The sequence below is a fragment of the Daphnia carinata genome, chromosome 2, assembly GCF_022539665.2.
Source record: "Daphnia carinata strain CSIRO-1 chromosome 2, CSIRO_AGI_Dcar_HiC_V3, whole genome shotgun sequence".
Classification (NCBI taxonomy): domain Eukaryota; kingdom Metazoa; phylum Arthropoda; class Branchiopoda; order Diplostraca; family Daphniidae; genus Daphnia; species Daphnia carinata.
The window spans coordinates 4,476,870-4,492,779 of record NC_081332.1 but is presented as its reverse complement, the minus strand read 5'-3'; the positions used below and the strand labels follow the sequence as shown (position 1 = coordinate 4,492,779).

At 39.9% G+C, this 15,910-nt stretch overlaps 4 protein-coding genes and 1 long non-coding RNA gene across 5 annotated transcripts; 3 read left to right on the top strand and 2 right to left on the bottom strand.

The window, feature by feature from the left end:
• Positions 1 to 7: 7 nt before the first annotated feature.
• LOC132087777 (uncharacterized) lies at positions 8 to 8,780 on the bottom strand. Its single transcript, XR_009420569.1, has 3 exons — positions 8,739 to 8,780; positions 8,453 to 8,521; positions 8 to 132 (listed from the first exon to the last, which is right to left on the bottom strand). It is a non-coding gene; the product is annotated as an uncharacterized LOC132087777 (long non-coding RNA).
• LOC132087775 (chorion peroxidase-like) lies at positions 651 to 3,509 on the top strand. Its single transcript, XM_059494195.1, has 13 exons — positions 651 to 780; positions 868 to 1,039; positions 1,190 to 1,363; positions 1,424 to 1,602; positions 1,671 to 1,845; positions 1,944 to 2,144; positions 2,218 to 2,329; positions 2,384 to 2,566; positions 2,647 to 2,708; positions 2,808 to 2,926; positions 3,009 to 3,207; positions 3,274 to 3,379; positions 3,446 to 3,509. Exons 1-13 carry the CDS (start codon positions 730 to 732, stop codon positions 3,501 to 3,503), a joined length of 1,791 nt encoding a protein of 596 aa, XP_059350178.1. The 5' UTR covers positions 651 to 729; the 3' UTR covers positions 3,504 to 3,509.
• On the top strand, positions 5,145 to 8,462 carry LOC130686407 (peroxidase-like). Its single transcript, XM_057509523.2, has 13 exons — positions 5,145 to 5,212; positions 5,388 to 5,559; positions 5,706 to 5,879; positions 5,945 to 6,135; positions 6,208 to 6,415; positions 6,532 to 6,732; positions 6,794 to 6,908; positions 6,966 to 7,145; positions 7,220 to 7,284; positions 7,405 to 7,517; positions 7,654 to 7,852; positions 7,913 to 8,018; positions 8,096 to 8,462. Exons 1-13 carry the CDS (start codon positions 5,156 to 5,158, stop codon positions 8,157 to 8,159), a joined length of 1,845 nt encoding a protein of 614 aa, XP_057365506.1. The 5' UTR covers positions 5,145 to 5,155; the 3' UTR covers positions 8,160 to 8,462.
• A 251-nt stretch (positions 8,781 to 9,031) lies between the features above and the next one.
• On the top strand, positions 9,032 to 13,124 carry LOC130687105 (vacuolar protein sorting-associated protein 41 homolog). The gene is made up of 19 exons (XM_057510261.2): positions 9,032 to 9,148; positions 9,253 to 9,450; positions 9,520 to 9,678; positions 9,745 to 10,067; positions 10,124 to 10,278; positions 10,351 to 10,569; positions 10,636 to 10,741; positions 10,802 to 10,953; positions 11,018 to 11,172; positions 11,236 to 11,414; positions 11,481 to 11,670; positions 11,728 to 11,923; positions 11,983 to 12,123; positions 12,189 to 12,271; positions 12,332 to 12,385; positions 12,458 to 12,557; positions 12,627 to 12,671; positions 12,755 to 12,831; positions 12,902 to 13,124. The coding sequence occupies exons 2-19, from the start codon at positions 9,259 to 9,261 to the stop codon at positions 12,974 to 12,976; spliced, it is 2,601 nt and encodes an 866-aa protein (XP_057366244.1). The 5' UTR covers positions 9,032 to 9,148; positions 9,253 to 9,258; the 3' UTR covers positions 12,977 to 13,124.
• A 103-nt stretch (positions 13,125 to 13,227) lies between these two features.
• LOC130687106 (DEAD-box helicase Dbp80-like) lies at positions 13,228 to 15,805 on the bottom strand. Its single transcript, XM_057510262.2, has 9 exons — positions 15,569 to 15,805; positions 15,049 to 15,305; positions 14,898 to 14,990; positions 14,613 to 14,830; positions 14,348 to 14,525; positions 14,177 to 14,278; positions 13,958 to 14,093; positions 13,535 to 13,889; positions 13,228 to 13,472 (listed from the first exon to the last, which is right to left on the bottom strand). Exons 1-9 carry the CDS (start codon positions 15,632 to 15,634, stop codon positions 13,405 to 13,407), a joined length of 1,473 nt encoding a protein of 490 aa, XP_057366245.1. The 5' UTR covers positions 15,635 to 15,805; the 3' UTR covers positions 13,228 to 13,404.
• Between the last annotated feature and the right edge of the window lie 105 nt (positions 15,806 to 15,910).

The following is a 15,910-nucleotide window of genomic DNA, read 5'->3' as shown; positions in this document are numbered from 1 at the left end:
TGTTCTGTGATCTGATCGGATACGGTGGGAAAATGAATAATAAAAAAAAACATCACTCACCCCAAAATTTCACCGTCCACTGCTGCCACCGATGCTGTCGTACATTTTAGCCAAGCGGAATCGGGCGATACACTAAACATTAAAAATAATAATAATTGAATTATTTTAAAAGCATATTTACACAATTTTTACATTGGAATCAGAACACACCCAACGAACATAAAACTCCCGTGAAAAAACAACCAGCGCTAAAGCATGTCCATTTTACCAACTGGCACAAGTGGCCTTCTATGCTGTCTATGGCAAGCTGTGTAGCAGACAGGTGTCATAAAAAACTTTACGTCCAAAGTATATTTGGACAGCGGGGGGAAAGAGAACAGGATATAGTTCGATTTGCTTGTAGAGTGCGCATTAAAATTGTTCTTCTCGTGACAGATGCACCAGCATTCCCGGCAAAGCGGTTCAACAATCTACTATAATTGGACACAAAGCGCGAACACGTAGGCATTCCGCAAACAAATGCTTGCGTCAGACACAGCGCATCATGGATATTGGAAGGCACCTGCGTTAGTTATTTGCACTAAGCCAAATGTTCGTAAACACGGATGCGGATACAGCTTGTAGCGTGTATTTGTCGCGCACATCTAATAGTGAAACAACGTTCTCTATAAAAATGCGGTGTACTCCCAGATTATTGCGCAGTTTCAAAGGCAAGTTTAAGTGGCCAAAATGGTGTTTATTCTAATAGCAATACTAGCGCTGGCCGCCGGTACCTTATCGGTAAGTCCAAAAGAATTTGAGATTTCATTTTCGCTAACTACAAAAAACATTTCTCAATAATTGCGCGTTGCGGAAACTGACAAACAGAACGAGGATGCATCCGTCCGGCAAGCAACGCCGTTACCAGCTGCACCAACATGCGATCCTAACTACAGGTACCGCACATTCGACGGAACCTGCAACAATTTGAGCTTCCCGCGTTTCGGACAAGCAGGCACAATTTTCCAACGATTAATGGGTCCAGCAACCTATTCTAATGGTAATTTCAAATTCCTTCGCAGTTTTTAATTCTTTCCCAAGACGCCTTATAACTTCGCATAAACAAATCACGAAAATCAAATACTTTAAATTTGGAAAAAAAACCCGCAAATTTGAGGATTGGCAACATGTTTTTTACATTCATGCACAGATCTCTCAGCAATCCGTTTGGCGAAATCAGGAAACCCATTGCCAAGCACACGTCTAGTTTCTACTACAGTCACCGTAAGCAGTAGCGTCTTTGATTATGACACTGCTTTGATAACAATGCAATGGGGTCAATTCATGGACCACGATTTAACACAGACACCACAATTCACCATAAGTAAATTTGAAAGAGGAAATGTCGTTTGAAAAAGAGTTTCATTTTTCTTCTAAACAACAGCTGTCGGATGCTGTGGTGGAGGACTATTCGGGAACGTCACTGCCAATCCGAACGCGGAATGTTTACACATTCCCATACCAAGTAACGATCCCGTTTATAGCAACGTGAATTGCATGAACATGATTCGCTCCTCTTATGGCCCACGTCTCGATGGCAGTATGCCAACACGTAGACAACAGGTATGCACATTCCCATTCGTTCGCACAATTATATATTTAAAACAATGTGCTGTTTCTGTATCTAAAAGATTAATGCTATAACCCACTGGATCGACGGATCGCAAATCTACGGAAACAGCGACTCCACTGCCCAATCGCTGCGAGATAAAAGTTCAGGCAAAGGTCTTTTAGCATTTTCTGTGCAAAATGGCCAAGTTTTGCTACCCACATCACCATCGACATGCTCCGATTGCTTTGTGGCAGGTAAAAAATGAAAGGGGTATTTAAATGACATTTTTCGATACACAGAAGATATAGCTTCAGAATTAATCCTACAATATCAATCGTTTTTGTTGCAATAGGCGATAACAGAGTGCGTGAACAGCCATTGCTTACGGTAATGCACACCTTGTGGCTTCGGGAACATAACCGCGTAGCAAAGGCACTATACGCAAGGTTCGGTTCAAGCAAGTCTGATGAATTCTACTACCAAGAAGCTCGCCGTATAGTGATTGCCGAGTTCCAGCACATAACTTACAGAGAATATCTTCCCGTTATTCTTGGTAACAAAAAAAAAAACATGGTTCAATATTCAATACGAGAAAGGGAACTAAGGATGGGGGGAATAAAACGCAGGTCCTGAGAATCCGGTCCCTCCGTTCGATACCCAATTCAATCCGGCAATCTTTAACGAATTTGCCGCTGCTGCCTATCGTATGGGTCACTCTCAGCTGAGGAGTTTTATAAAGTATAGAACAAATTTTAACCTGATTTTCATAATCTAATCGATACGCATTCGCAGACTTTTCGAAGCTGACGGAACCGCAAGCAACCAAAGCTTTTTTCTCGGTAATTCATTTCTTACTGGTGCTTACCGCCTTCTCAATCCCAAGTTTCTCGACAACGCCCTACGTGGTCAATTGCTCACTCCCGCCCAGTCGGTAGACGAATGTTTTGCTCCCGATGTTACAAGTCAACTTTTCAGGTAAGTTTCGTTTTTCCGCGCCGTTTTCACGTTTTACCCACCCACAAAATCGAGTAACGCAAAATCATTTTTATAACTAGGACCACAACTGCCCTTGGTGCTGATTTAGTTGCAATTAACATGCAACGCGGACGAGATCACGGTACGAAATGACAGTTATCCTTTAAAAGCTCCATAGAAACAGAAATATCATCAATTTAGAAACAAAGAGGGACGAAATAAAGATTTTGAAATTCCACAGGACTTCCACCTTACGTCATGGCCCGACAGATTGCACTGCAGAACTCCGGCCTACAACCGTATCCTCCTCCTCCACCACCAAGGACATTCGATGACCTAGCCCCGACACATTCTCTAGAAGTAATTGTTTTGTCTTTACTTAAGCTGAACCTAAAGATGAAATCTTTTTGTGAAAAAACTTATCTAAACGACACGATTGTAGGTCATCGCAAGTCTGAAGGCAGTGTACGAATCAGTGGAAGATATTGATTTATATATCGGTGGAGTGACAGAACGGCCTCTGCCTGGCGCTGCTGTTGGGCCGACATTCGCTTATATTATTGGCCAGCAGTTTGACAATTTGAGACGGTCGGATCGTTTTTTTTACGCCAACCTTGGACAGACGGTTTCTTTCGCTCCCCGTAAGGATAGAAACAGAGATAACGAATGCTTAACAACTGGTCGTTAACAATATTTTTTACACACAGGTCAATTCGATGAAATTAGGAAAGTAAGTCTGGCTCGCATCATTTGTGACAACAATGACGGAACAATCACACAGATTCAGCCAATGGCCTTCCGCAGGCCCTCTCAGTAATCCACGATAAAACTGGCAATTAACCTATAAATTTTGCCCTATACGTAACATTTTCTTTTCAGGTATAACATGCCGATTCCTTGCTCCAACATACCGGGGATCAATTTCAACTACTACTAGAAGAATGGACCGATTTCTTTTCATTCGTGGAAGGGGGGAAAAAACTTTTAAACATGAAGCATTGGACATTTCAGAAGCACCAGCTATGAATAAATAATATTTGAAACATTGTTTGGGTTTGTGGAAGATAGATTATTACTAGTTTTAAAAAAGGGAAAACGAATAATAATTCAACGCATAGTGGGATGAATGATACACTTTTCGTTCCACAAACCTCGTGCTTAATTGTTAATTTCGAAATGTTCACGAAAAAGTTATCTGCCTTACAGTTATGCAATGGAGTTTCTTTTTTAAACTGCGCTCTGTTCTCACCTTTCACAAGTGGGGTCGATCAGTCAAAACCGAGCGTGTGACCAGATGTGTGATAAAATCACCACTTTACTCCCCTACACAGATAGGAACCCCATAAACCAACCCAACATTTAAAAAGCCTTCCGACACCTTGAACGCATTTTCGAAATCCTTGCTAAGCACGCTATCCAACCCACTGTATTTTGGCCGCTTTGGTTGTGTTTTTTAAAGCCGATCACGCAATGGACAAAACCTTAAAATGTTTCCATTTGAAGCACATCCCATTTTAAAGCGTGAACCATAACTGGACAAGGTTTAACGTCATGTTAATTGTATCAAAGCTTGAGGCACCCTACGATGAGGCCATTTATAAAAAAAACGTTAAAAGGAGTGATAGAATCACGTTTCAATTTGCTTGTTTCAAGCGAAAAACAAGGCGTTTCGTCAAAAAAACCAACATTACAAAAACAATAGCTAAAAACAATAGAAAAAAATATAGCAATCGCAAAGAAGATAATCGATCGAATTATACTACAACATGATAAAAGCAACCAGTAGTTTTTACTGCGTTGATATGCCAAGTGGCCCTTTTTTGAATATCAAAGATATAGGGGGAAAAAACGTTAGTCATTTCCCTCACATACTAAAAGAGTGGGCACTAAACAATTTGTTTCAAAAAATTTTTCTAATGGTTTCGGAGGTGAAGGGCCACCCGTCCAAAGAGACAAATTTTAGTGAAAACGATAAAAAAAAATCTGGCATTGCGTGTGAAATATCGTGATCGGTTTCAAGCGATGAGATTCTTATCCAAAAAAAAAAAAAAAAAAGGTAAACGAAAAAACTAAGTGGTAAAAGGATATAGCTCCACAGTTGCCAACACTTAGCTATTTCCTGTTTCTCTGCAGCCTAACTACGTGTTTGGTCACACACAAACACAAACCCCGCCTCCCCTCCCCCAGAAAATAGAAAGATATTAATCTGTGGTCAATAAAAAAAACGGTTGCACACGAGTGATATACTGTATGAACGGAATATTTGAAAGCACCTGCGCAGGAACGGGGCCACCCAGAAACAAGATGGATATCCGTTCGTGTCGTTCAGGATATAGGTTCACCTGGGGTAAGCTTTTTTTTTATTTTTACTTTTGGGTCTAAATATCATATGACCTTTTTTTTTTTTACAACACTCTTTAATTGGACAGAAAAGCTGACGTCAACAACGAGAAAAGGACGAACTAACTGACTGGCTGCCGGAAATAGGAATTTTGACGCATGTGTGCGCCTGAGCCACGTGTTTAATTCCTATAAAACACGGTAATGTCTCTGTACTAAACCACAGTTTCAAAAAAAAATCTAATCGAAATGACACCCATCAATATTTTAGTTGTACTCATTTTGTCTTTCGGCACCATACTGTCGGTAAGTTGTTTAAAGTATACGTCCAAAACTCAAATTACGTTCAAAATAAAACTATGTTCTGAAAACGACAAATTAAAACAAGACATTGCGATGTTTTTAACTGGAAAATGATTCAAGTCTAATCCTCAAATTGAAGTACACAACGCGCTAAATTTTTCCTATTGTTGATTGATAGATGGGAGAAAATGGCTCCAGCAGACAGTTACCATTACCATCAGCTCCAGTTTGCGACCCCACATACAAATATCGCACCTTTGACGGAACTTGCAACAATTTGAAAAACCAACGCTTTGGACAAGCAAATACGATTAACCAGCGACTGATGGGCCCCGCAACCTACGCCGATGGTAATGTGATACATTTGCACTATCGTTCTTTAAAAAATTTTAAGGGAATAACCACTAAAAGAAAACTATCGATTGCGCAATATAAAAAAAATTAAGGACAGCATTTTATCAATAGAATGTACTGAAACGAGTCATTTAAAATGCAGGTATTTCCAAGATTCGTTTATCAGCATCAGGCGCCCCTTTGCCGAGTACCCGCTTAATTACGACTATTGTCACCGTGAATGAGAGTGTCTCAAATAATGACGCATCATTAATGACAATGCAATGGGGCCAATTCCTAGACCATGATTTCGCACAAGCATCAGCCGCGAGAAACAGTAAAGAGTCAAAGAAATAAGACATAAAACACGACCTAATCGCTAATGTCTGGTTAAACTAACAGGTACCGGGGGAACTATTAGCTGCTGCGATGGAGGTCGATTTGGAAACGTTACGGCCAATCCCGATCCCGAGTGCCTACACATCGCCATCCCAAGCAATGATCCTGTTTACACTAATGCCAATTGCATTAACATGGTTCGTACTTCATTCGGTTTGTATCTCAACGGCAGTACGCCACGCAGCAGGGAACAGGTATTAACTTTTCGTTGGCAGTCAACGAAATCAATAATTCCAACTAATTTTCGTTTAAACAAAAAAATCAAGATCAGCTTATTGACTCCATGGATCGATGGTTCCATGATCTACGGAGTCACTAATGCAACAGCTCAATCTCTGCGTGACCTTAACTCAACCAAAGGATTAATGAAAGTATCGATCCAGAATGGAAAGGTTTTTCTCCCGCTCGCTAGTACCTGCTGCCCCAATGATCCAAACAATACATGCATTGATGCTACGACGTGCTTTACAGGGGGTAATGCTTCATGTTTCTTTCTAATAGTATCGCTCTTTCAATTTCTTGGGCATGGTTACCCACTGTTTCACTGACCATGATTATCTCGCTAATTCAAATGAACTGTTGACGCATAGGTGATACCAGATTACGTCAACAGCCGTTGCTTACGGTCCTGCACACACTTTGGCTGCGTGAGCATAATCGTATAGCTAATGCATTATTTGCTAAATTCGGAGCAAGCAAATCGAGCGAGTACTACTATCAAGAAGCACGTCGCATCGTGATTGCCGAGTTACAGCATATCACTTACACAGAGTATTTATCGGTCATTCTTGGTAAAGTCAAATTTGAAAATTCTACTTTAAATGTTAAAAAATCTAAACGTCGTCGATTCAGGACCCAAAGGGCTATTTACTGGACCGTACAATCCAAATTCTGACCCTGCAATGTTTAACGAATTTACGGCTGCTGCCTATCGTATGGGCCACTCTCAGTTGCGAAGTTTCATCAGGTGAGAACTGGAATTTTAGAAATAATTGTACCGTTTTACACGGCTACCGTTGATTAGGCTGTACGAGGCTGATGGAACTCGAAGCAACCAGAGCTTTTTCCTCGGCAGCACTTTCAACAATGCTACTCGCCTGCTCTACACTAACTTTTTTGACAACGCAATACGCGGACTAACACGATCTCCGGCTCAAACAGTGGACGAATGCTTTGCTGACGACATCACTAGCCAACTACTGCGGTATAATTCAATTTCCAACAATCTCAAAAACTACTATGGGCCAAAAAGTAATTATTGTCAAAATTGAATTTCAGAACACAGACGGCCTCCCTGGGCGGCGATTTGATTTCAATCAACATGCAACGCGGGCGCGATCACGGTTTAAAATATTAAATTACTTTTTTACAACTTTAAAGCAAATCAGATTCAAACTTCGCGCCAAACAAGCAGATTTAAATTCTTTTTCAAGCAGTAACAACATTCTTTTGTTTGAAATAAGGCATGCCACCTTATATAATTGCCCGACAAATTGCTTTGAAATGGCTAAAAGACAGACCGGAAACGCCCCTCCCCACCACAATGGATCAGCTGAATACGACAACTTCGCCAGAAGTAAGCAAAATTAATAAGCTAATCAAATTTGTGCACAATCGGGAATCCAGTTGCCTTCGTTCACTGTATTCTGACTGTCCTGAACCGATAGTCTGAATTGTTTCATGCAAGAATTCTAATAATGCGTTTGTTTCAGATTATTAACTACTTCAAAAAAGTTTACGAATCAGTAAAGGATATCGATTTGTACATTGGCGGAGTAACTGAGGATCGATTGCCAGGGTCTGTCGTGGGACCAACATTTACTTACATAATCGCAAAACAATTTGAGAATTTGAGGCAATCAGATCGATTTTTCTATAGTGACACAACGCAAAATGTTTCTTTCACTGCAGGTAAGACCAAATTGGCATTTAAAAATTCTAAAATTTTGCTAAAACGACAAATATGATCAGTTCAAGTGAACGAAATCAAGAAAGTAACGCTTGCTCGCATCATCTGTGACAACAGTGATGGAACTATCCAGCAAATTCAACCCAGCGTCTTCCGCAACCCAATGGGGTAACAATTTACTAATGAGCTCTTTAAAAGTACAAAATTTTTACCAAAAAATTCTTTTTCTTCGTTTGTCTTTCTAGCCCAAACAAGCCCGTTCCATGCATAAGCATAAGCGGAATCGACTTCGCCAAGTTCGTAAAGTAACCATCTTCATCAAAGATGGTTGCAGATATATCAAGACAGGAATAAAAAGAATTGCACATTGGGTTTTCATTGCATCTAGAACATGAAATCATTCGAAAAAAAAACTTATTGGGTTTAGTGGAAGCTATTATGACTTCTTCATCAATAATCTAACAAGTGTAGTGGGTTGAAAACATGCCTGACTGAAGACATAACTAGCTATCCAGTTGAAATTTATAATGGTTTTTGGACTGTTTCTTTAATGACTAGAATTCATGCATGGTTGTGGGTAATATATAAACAAATGCACTTACCAAGTTTTTTGCTGTGTGTTGGGCTACTGACCTACTGGTGGAATAAACGCCTCTCGCATATTGACAAACCTTGAAAATATCAAGTAATAAGAAAAAATAATCAACTTAAAATGTATCTATAGGCTTTGTCTGGCAAAAATTTCGAAATTACAATGACTACGTCAAATAGCAAACGGAACCTTAGCTGAGGAAGCTAGTCAAAATGTAACGCTGCACACGTTTTTAGTTCTGCATCTTCAGTAAATGGGTACTGGCATTCAGAAACTGACTAATAATTGTTAATTACCATATTTCTTGAAGAGAGGGAAACATCTCGTCCTTCTTGAATTTTCACAGAAACTAAACCACTCTGAATCATCCGGTGTTGCCAAGTATGATCTTAGCTTGTTGTTCGCATTACAATTTTCTTGAATAAAAAAATTAGTTACGAATAATTTCCTTCCTAAACAAAAAAAATATAGCATAAAAATCTGTTTTTCTCTTTAAAAAACTACAAATTAAAGTTGGAAATAACTCTACAAATCAGGATTTTAAAAAACAAACAAACAAACAAACACGAATATGGAAACAAAACAAACACTATAGTCGTCTGCAATTGACACCCCTTTATGATGCACTATGGAATAAAATGTTGAAGAAATAAGCTATTAAGCAATTGCTAGTTGTACCATTTTTCATTAAAGGTTTTTACTAAACGTAAGCAACTCACTTTAAATATATTTTTTTTCCAATACGACGGTGACCGTCACTATGGTTTTACAGCACTATACAGTCTGTCTTTAAGAATGTTTTGATTGTAGGTTGTGATGGAAGAAACCATAACCAAGTGTGACCTTGATTTTGTGGAGCAAGCTGCTGAGATGTCACACAGCTTTGTGGCTGATGAAGATGAAGAAGAAGAAGAAGTTGAACCAAAGTTAAAGTATGAGCGGCTGTCCAATGACATTGCCAACATATTAAAGAAAGATGCAGCCAGCTGTATTGCAGTACATCCAAAGGTTTGAGAATAGTTAAGCTAGCATCTAACCCATGTGTAAAGTTTTTTTTTTTTTTTCATTGTTACATAGTTTATGTGTCTAGGGACAAACTGGGGAGCTTTGCATTTACTTGATCACCTTGGACATTCATCACAGCAACAGGAGTTCCCTACCCATGGGATGGCAATAAAAATGGTAGATATAGATAGTGGGGGAGACTATATTGGTAGCTGTTCAAACGATGGAAAGGTGATAATAGCATAATTTGTGGCAGTTGCAACTAAGATTTTTTAATAGTTATTTTAAATTGACTAGGTCATGGTATCTGGACTCTATTCAACAGAAAACTGCCATACTTTGATGCTTGATCGGCCTGTTAAAGCTATTGCACTTGACCCATTATACTACAAGTCGGGCTCTGGTAGAAGATTCGTAACTGGCGACGATAGGCTAATCCTACATGAAAAAGTGTTTCTGTCTCGCCTAAAGTCGAGTACCTTATTTGAAGGAGAAGGTTTAATCACTAATATTAAATGGAAAAGTAGATTTCTAGCTTGGGCGAGCACGACGGGAGTCAGAGTCTTCGACATGTCAATACGTCGCGTAATCAGCGTTGTCAAAAAAGATATAAGCTCGGGGTATGTATTAATTTCCTTAATTTTTAACTACTTATTAAAGCAATTTAATTCTACAGAATCAATGCGGACAACTACCGCTGTATTTTGTATTGGAAAGATGATTTAACACTTGTAGTGGCTTGGGCCGATGATGTCAAGGTCTGCGTCATTCGACGGCGCCCAGATGCCGACGCTGAGCGGCTAAATCTTCCGTCATATTATGTTGAAATTGGTATAACACACACACTCTAATCGTTGTTATTTCATTTGCATTTTCGTTAACACCTCTTGCATTCTTTCACAGTATCCATGTTCAATATTGATTCGTTCGTGGCTGGAGCTGGATGGTTGGGCAATCATTTAGCTCTACTAGTGGTACCTAAAGACGAAGAACTATTGGGTAAGGGTCAAAGACCCCAAATGAAGCTGATCGAACCGCACCAGGAGAGCTACAATGAGATTTCGGCAGATGTTCTATCTATTCGTGGCTTTCAGGAGTACGCCTGCAACGAATATCACTTGGGTGTGTGGAATAGATTTTACCTAGCTTTAGATTTAATATTATAATGATGTTTTTTTTAACTTACAGAATGTTTGGCAGAAGAGGGTCAGTTTTTCATTGTTAGCCCAAAGGATGTGGTTTTGGCCAAGCCCCGCAATCCTGATGATCATGTCCAATGGCTAATGGAACACCAGTAGCAAAAAAATATCCTAACATCTTAGCGCTTGATAATAATATACCTGTTGCATTGCAGAAAGTATGAAGAAGCTTTGGAGGCCGTTACGGGACCGCAAGCCCGTGAACTGAAGTGCTATTCGGCCCTCCAGGTCGGTAGGACTTACCTCGATTTCCTTCTATCGAATGGGGAGTTCCAGGCGGCCGCCAAGCTCTGTGTGAAAATTCTTGGTTAGTTGGTTGATTATAATCATCTATTCTACCCCAATTTAACAATTCGATTTGCTTTACATAGGTAAAGAGAAGAATCTTTGGGAAGAAGAGGTCTTCAAATTTGCTCGATTACACCAGTTACGAGCAGTGACCCCGTATCTTCCACGGGGAGAGTGCCGTTTGGATCCACATATTTACGAGATGGTGCTCTTTGAGTTTCTTAAAACAGACTCTGGGGTAAAGAAAGAAAATTATACTTAGTTGACATTACGTGAGAAAATGACATTATTTAATTTTCAGGGTTTTCTTCGGCTCGTGCGAGAATGGAGTCCTACGCTTTACAACATTGCTGCTGTAATGAACGCCGTTCTCGAACACATTCTTCGGCATGATCCTGATGACTCCACACTCCTAGAAGCTTTGGCTATTTTGTATTCGCACGAAAAGAAATACGACCGAGCCCTGGCCATGTATCTCAAGTAAGTTTACCTGCATAAATTCGAGCCATTGGAAAACGTTTAAAATTGATTTTTTAATACGATAAGACTCCAGCATGCCGATGTTTTTCGACTAATTGCTCAACACCAGCTCTTCCCGACGGTTCACGACAAAATACTCGCGTTAATGGAGCTTGATGCCAATCAAGCGTGCGCCTTATTTCTCGAACACAGCGAACACATTCCACCTGATCTAGTCGTTTCACGTCTGCAAACCAAAACGCCATTACTATTTAAGGTTAGAAAGCTCTAAGTTCATAACTTGAATTTCTTTTTTAAATTTCACTTGCCGTAGTATCTGGATGCCTTATATATGAAAGAACCAAAAGAGGGCAGCCGAAAATTCCATGGATTATTAGTCACATTGTATGCTGAATACGCCCAAGAAAAACTGCTTTCCTTTCTGCGCAGCAGCGACTACTACCCTATACAAGATGCATTAGATATTTGCCAACAAAGAGGATACATACCGGAAATGATTTTCCTGTTGGGTAAGCACAGAATGTGACAAAAGATTTCTTTTCCCCATTACAAATCATTGTAATTTTAGCTCGTATGGGCAATACTAGAGACGCTCTTCGTCTAATTATGGGTCAATTGAAGGACATCAATCAGGCCATCGAATTTTGTAAAACTTATGACGATCCAGAGTTATGGGAGCAACTAATTGGATATTCTCTAGCTAAACCAGGTACTGATAAATCTCATACCTTATTTGAATGTGGCGATTAATTCTCCGCTGTTATCGGTTCCCAGAGTTTGTCAATGTTTTACTGCGTAACATTGGCACACATGTCGATCCACGTCTATTGATCCAACGTATAGAATATGGAGTAGAGGTACAATCAAAATAAGTTTCTCCTACATATCGGATTTCGATTATCGTTTCTCTCTACCAGGTGCCCGGTCTACGTGATTCACTTGTAAAAATTTTGCATGACTATAATTTGCAGGTTAGTAAGGCTGAAAAATTATAGCAATTCAAGTACCGCAATAAAGTAGACGTGCTTTGTTCACTGGAACAGATTTCGTTGCAAGAAGAGAGTCAAAAAATTCTTGTGAGCGACTGTTTCAGTCTACATGAAAGGCTAGTCAGAATTCACCAACGAGGCTTGGCGATTCGAGGTAGTGTGTAACGAAACGTGCCAAAAATGAGCTGTATCCAATTAGTAATGAATGCTATTTCTTTCGCAGATGATCAGATTTGCGGAGCCTGCCATCAGAAAGTTATAGTTTCCGGTAAGTCACATCCAACTTTCAATTCAATAAGTTTTCTTACAAACCTTGGAAAGGCGTAACTAGTTTAAATTTTGAAATTGTAGATTCCAGAAAACCGACGGCCGGAATGGTTGTCTTCTTCTGCCGTCACGCATTTCATACCGATTGCCTCAACACAGTGGTTTGTCTTTATGCTTGTCCACTAAATTTTTTCGAATGTAATAAGCATTGTGTTTTTCATACCAACACAGGATACATGCCCTATTTGCTATGCGATGAAGCTGAAGCCTAACGCTGGAATTCCTGAAAAATTGCGAAAACCCTGACGCGTAAAAATGTGATTGAAGCTTATTACCTTTTGCTCCTAAATGATGCCTTGTAAAGCAGATGTAACGTATACATAGCAGTAGACTTGAATGCCTATTCCATCCTCAGTCCTACATTTTCAAAAATATACGTGATTGTAGATCTGACATAATTGGTGAGTATACCTGAGCTCCATGGAATCACGACGCGTAGTACATTTTGTTGAGCGCCTCTGTTAAAGTTACCCTAGGTGGTTAATCTTGAGCCTTCGTTCGGGTGTGTAAATTTGAAAGTGTATTTAGAAGACGGTAGTGAAGAGCATTACCAGTACACAACCTAAGGATGCATAACACTTCTCCACTTTGAAACATCCGCCAAACCAGCCTTCACTGGTAAAACATAAAAACAATGGCAATCCATCCTCTTCCACTCTGCAACCACAAACAGTTTAATCATCTTTATTGAGCTTCTCTATTTCGTCAACGTCTTCGGCATCCAATTTTAAAATGGGTCGCTCTATTAAACAAAAAATAAATGGAAGTTAGAAGCAAATCGATAGCATACTCAATGGAACTTACTGAAATGGTTTTCAATGTATTGTAGAACCTGCATCGAACGAGGACCGTCGACCAAGTTGATGGCTACACCGGATTTGCCGAAACGTCCCGTTCGACCAATACGATGGAGATAGGTTTCGCAATCTGCTCTTCCACTCTGATCTACAGGAAGGTCAAAGTTGACCACCATTGTAACCTGCTCAACGTCTATGCCGCGGGCCATGACGTTCGTGGTGATGAGGACCTTTTCTTTGCCCTCACGGAATCGATTTATGATGTTGATTCTCTGCTCAATTTCCAATTCGCCGCTCAAAAGCGCTACGGCATGTCCTTCTCGACTCATAGTCTCAGCTAGCCAGGACGCCGTTTTCCTTGTCTGTTAAAGGACGATAAAGATGATTCATAACAGAATTCTAATCCAGATTAAGATATAATTCGCCTTACGTGACAAAAGATCATGGCTTGCCCGATGGTAAGCACGCCGTAAATATTTGAAATGGAGCGGTATTTGTCTTCTTTGCTCTTACAGACGACGTAGTGTTGCTTGATGTTGTCTAGCGATTGCTGTTCGCGATGTAGCCTGAAATCAATAAGATCAAACGACAATGATTAAGGATGGCGAGAGGAGAAAAATGAACTGTCAAGATTGCCGCGAAACTTTACTTGAGCACGACTGGATTTCGGATAATCATCTCAGCGAACTTCATGACGTCTTCGTCGTAGGTGGCTGAGAACAACATCATCTGGCACGTTTTAGGTAGCAACCTGAATTCAGATAAACTTTCGTATAAATATAGGAATACCAAGTTAGTAGATCAATAGAAAAATTCTGACTTGTGAATTCGAATGCTTTGATCTTGGTGCCCTTGAGTGGCGATCATAACATCAGCTTCGTCGAGGACAAAGACCTCAACTTTCGTCAGATCAAAACAACGCAATTTTGTGCCCCAATCCAACAGCTTGCCAGGGGTGCCGATGAGTATATGATCATTTATCTGCGTACCTCTTGGAACTAAGGGAGAGGAAGGCTTTAGTTAACAGGCATTGTATGTTCCATAATATAGTAAATAGCATTAAAAAAAAAGACTTCATTAATTACGTTCTTCGCCTCTGACAGCGTAGCGAATCTTTATGTGTGGGCAAAACTTTGCCATTTTCTTGGCTACCTCTCCTGTTTGAATGGCCAATTCGAAAGTAGGAGACAAGCAGACTACGTGAGGATAGTTTTTCGAAACATCCGTGCGGCTTAACATGGCCAAAACGAAAGCGGCGGTTTTTCCTGTTCCAGACTGTGACTGGGCTATCATGTTCTGTGGTCTATCGAGTGAAAAAAAAAAATTGCCGATTACAATAACACGAGTAACGAAAAATTTTAGATTCCTACGGGTCCGACAGTAAAGTGGGAAGTGCTGTTTCTTGTATTTTGGATGGCGCGTCAAATCCCATAGCGTGGACGCCTTTTAAAAGCTCAGGTCGGCTGGAAAGTCATAAATGTTCAAGCATGAATGGGCAAAAGCAAAATGTTTAAAACTTACAGGTTTAAGGCTTCAAATGTTTTGACAGAATACAGTGGAGAATTTGGATCTTTTCGTTGAATTTCTAGGTCATGATGGTTTTCAACAAGGCCTTTCCGAATGACTTTTTGTAGAAGTGATTTTTCAGCAGCAGATATTTTTTCGCTGTCCTCAACACTTCCTGCTAAGCCTTCCTCAGGTGTTGTTACAGAAGGTTCTTCTGACGGGACCATCCATGGAGGTGGCTCTTCTTGATTTCTCAGATTAACATTTGTTAACTGTATTGCAAAGTTAAAATTAGTGAAACTTCTTTACCAAGACACAAATGGTATACTTAGGTTTACTAAACATTTCGTTCAATGAATTCCAACAGGTGGATGAATTACGTACAATAAAATACAGATATTCAGAATTGCCACGACTTATGTTTTGGGTGCAACTTTAGTTGTACTCAGGATATCTTAATCATCTCAATTACAGGTAATACGCCTCGCCAACTTCAGTTTAAGTAATGTACTAATATCGAAATTTAAATTCAAACCTTTGCTGTCATTTCTTTTTCCTCTTCGTTTGCCGCAGCTCCCCAATCCAAAGAAGATGTTGCCATTGCTGGTAATGAACCGTAGTAACCTAACTGATTTAATTTGAACAACTATCTGTTATTTACGTGAATGGGAGGTGATTGAAATTTCAGACACCCCTGATATATTGCTTTTTAACGTCAAAGAGCCAAAACGATGAAGAAACGATGCGGCGATTACGCGAGACTCTCACAAAAAGAGAGTCTGCTTCAAATAAAAACCAGAACGTTGCCAGATCAGCGGAAAAGAAAAAACGTAATTAATATCGCCCAAGAGCGAACAGAAAATAGAATTTAAAATCC

Excerpts from the sequence above, each read along its gene's own strand:
- LOC130686407 (XM_057509523.2), top strand. The coding sequence starts at position 5,156 with ATGACACCCATCAATATTTTAGTTGTACTCATTTTGTCTTTCGGCACC. Across the intron at positions 6,136-6,207 it reads CGCCACGCAGCAGGGAACAG|ATCAGCTTATTGACTCCATG; the intron begins GTATTAACTTTT and ends AAAAAAATCAAG. Across the intron at positions 6,416-6,531 it reads TACGACGTGCTTTACAGGGG|GTGATACCAGATTACGTCAA; the intron begins GTAATGCTTCAT and ends GTTGACGCATAG.
- LOC130687106 (XM_057510262.2), bottom strand. The coding sequence starts at position 15,634 with ATGGCAACATCTTCTTTGGATTGGGGAGCTGCGGCAAACGAAGAGGAA. Across the intron at positions 14,991-15,048 it reads ACATTTGAAGCCTTAAACCT|CCGACCTGAGCTTTTAAAAG; the intron begins GTAAGTTTTAAA and ends ATGACTTTCCAG. Across the intron at positions 13,473-13,534 it reads ATACATTGAAAACCATTTCA|AGCGACCCATTTTAAAATTG; the intron begins GTAAGTTCCATT and ends TTTGTTTAATAG.
- LOC130687105 (XM_057510261.2), top strand. The coding sequence starts at position 9,259 with ATGGAAGAAACCATAACCAAGTGTGACCTTGATTTTGTGGAGCAAGCT. Across the intron at positions 10,068-10,123 it reads AAAAAAGATATAAGCTCGGG|AATCAATGCGGACAACTACC; the intron begins GTATGTATTAAT and ends TTAATTCTACAG. Across the intron at positions 11,415-11,480 it reads GCCCTGGCCATGTATCTCAA|ACTCCAGCATGCCGATGTTT; the intron begins GTAAGTTTACCT and ends TAATACGATAAG.
- LOC132087775 (XM_059494195.1), top strand. The coding sequence starts at position 730 with ATGGTGTTTATTCTAATAGCAATACTAGCGCTGGCCGCCGGTACCTTA. Across the intron at positions 1,040-1,189 it reads TCCAGCAACCTATTCTAATG|ATCTCTCAGCAATCCGTTTG; the intron begins GTAATTTCAAAT and ends ATTCATGCACAG. Across the intron at positions 1,364-1,423 it reads GACACCACAATTCACCATAA|CTGTCGGATGCTGTGGTGGA; the intron begins GTAAATTTGAAA and ends TCTAAACAACAG.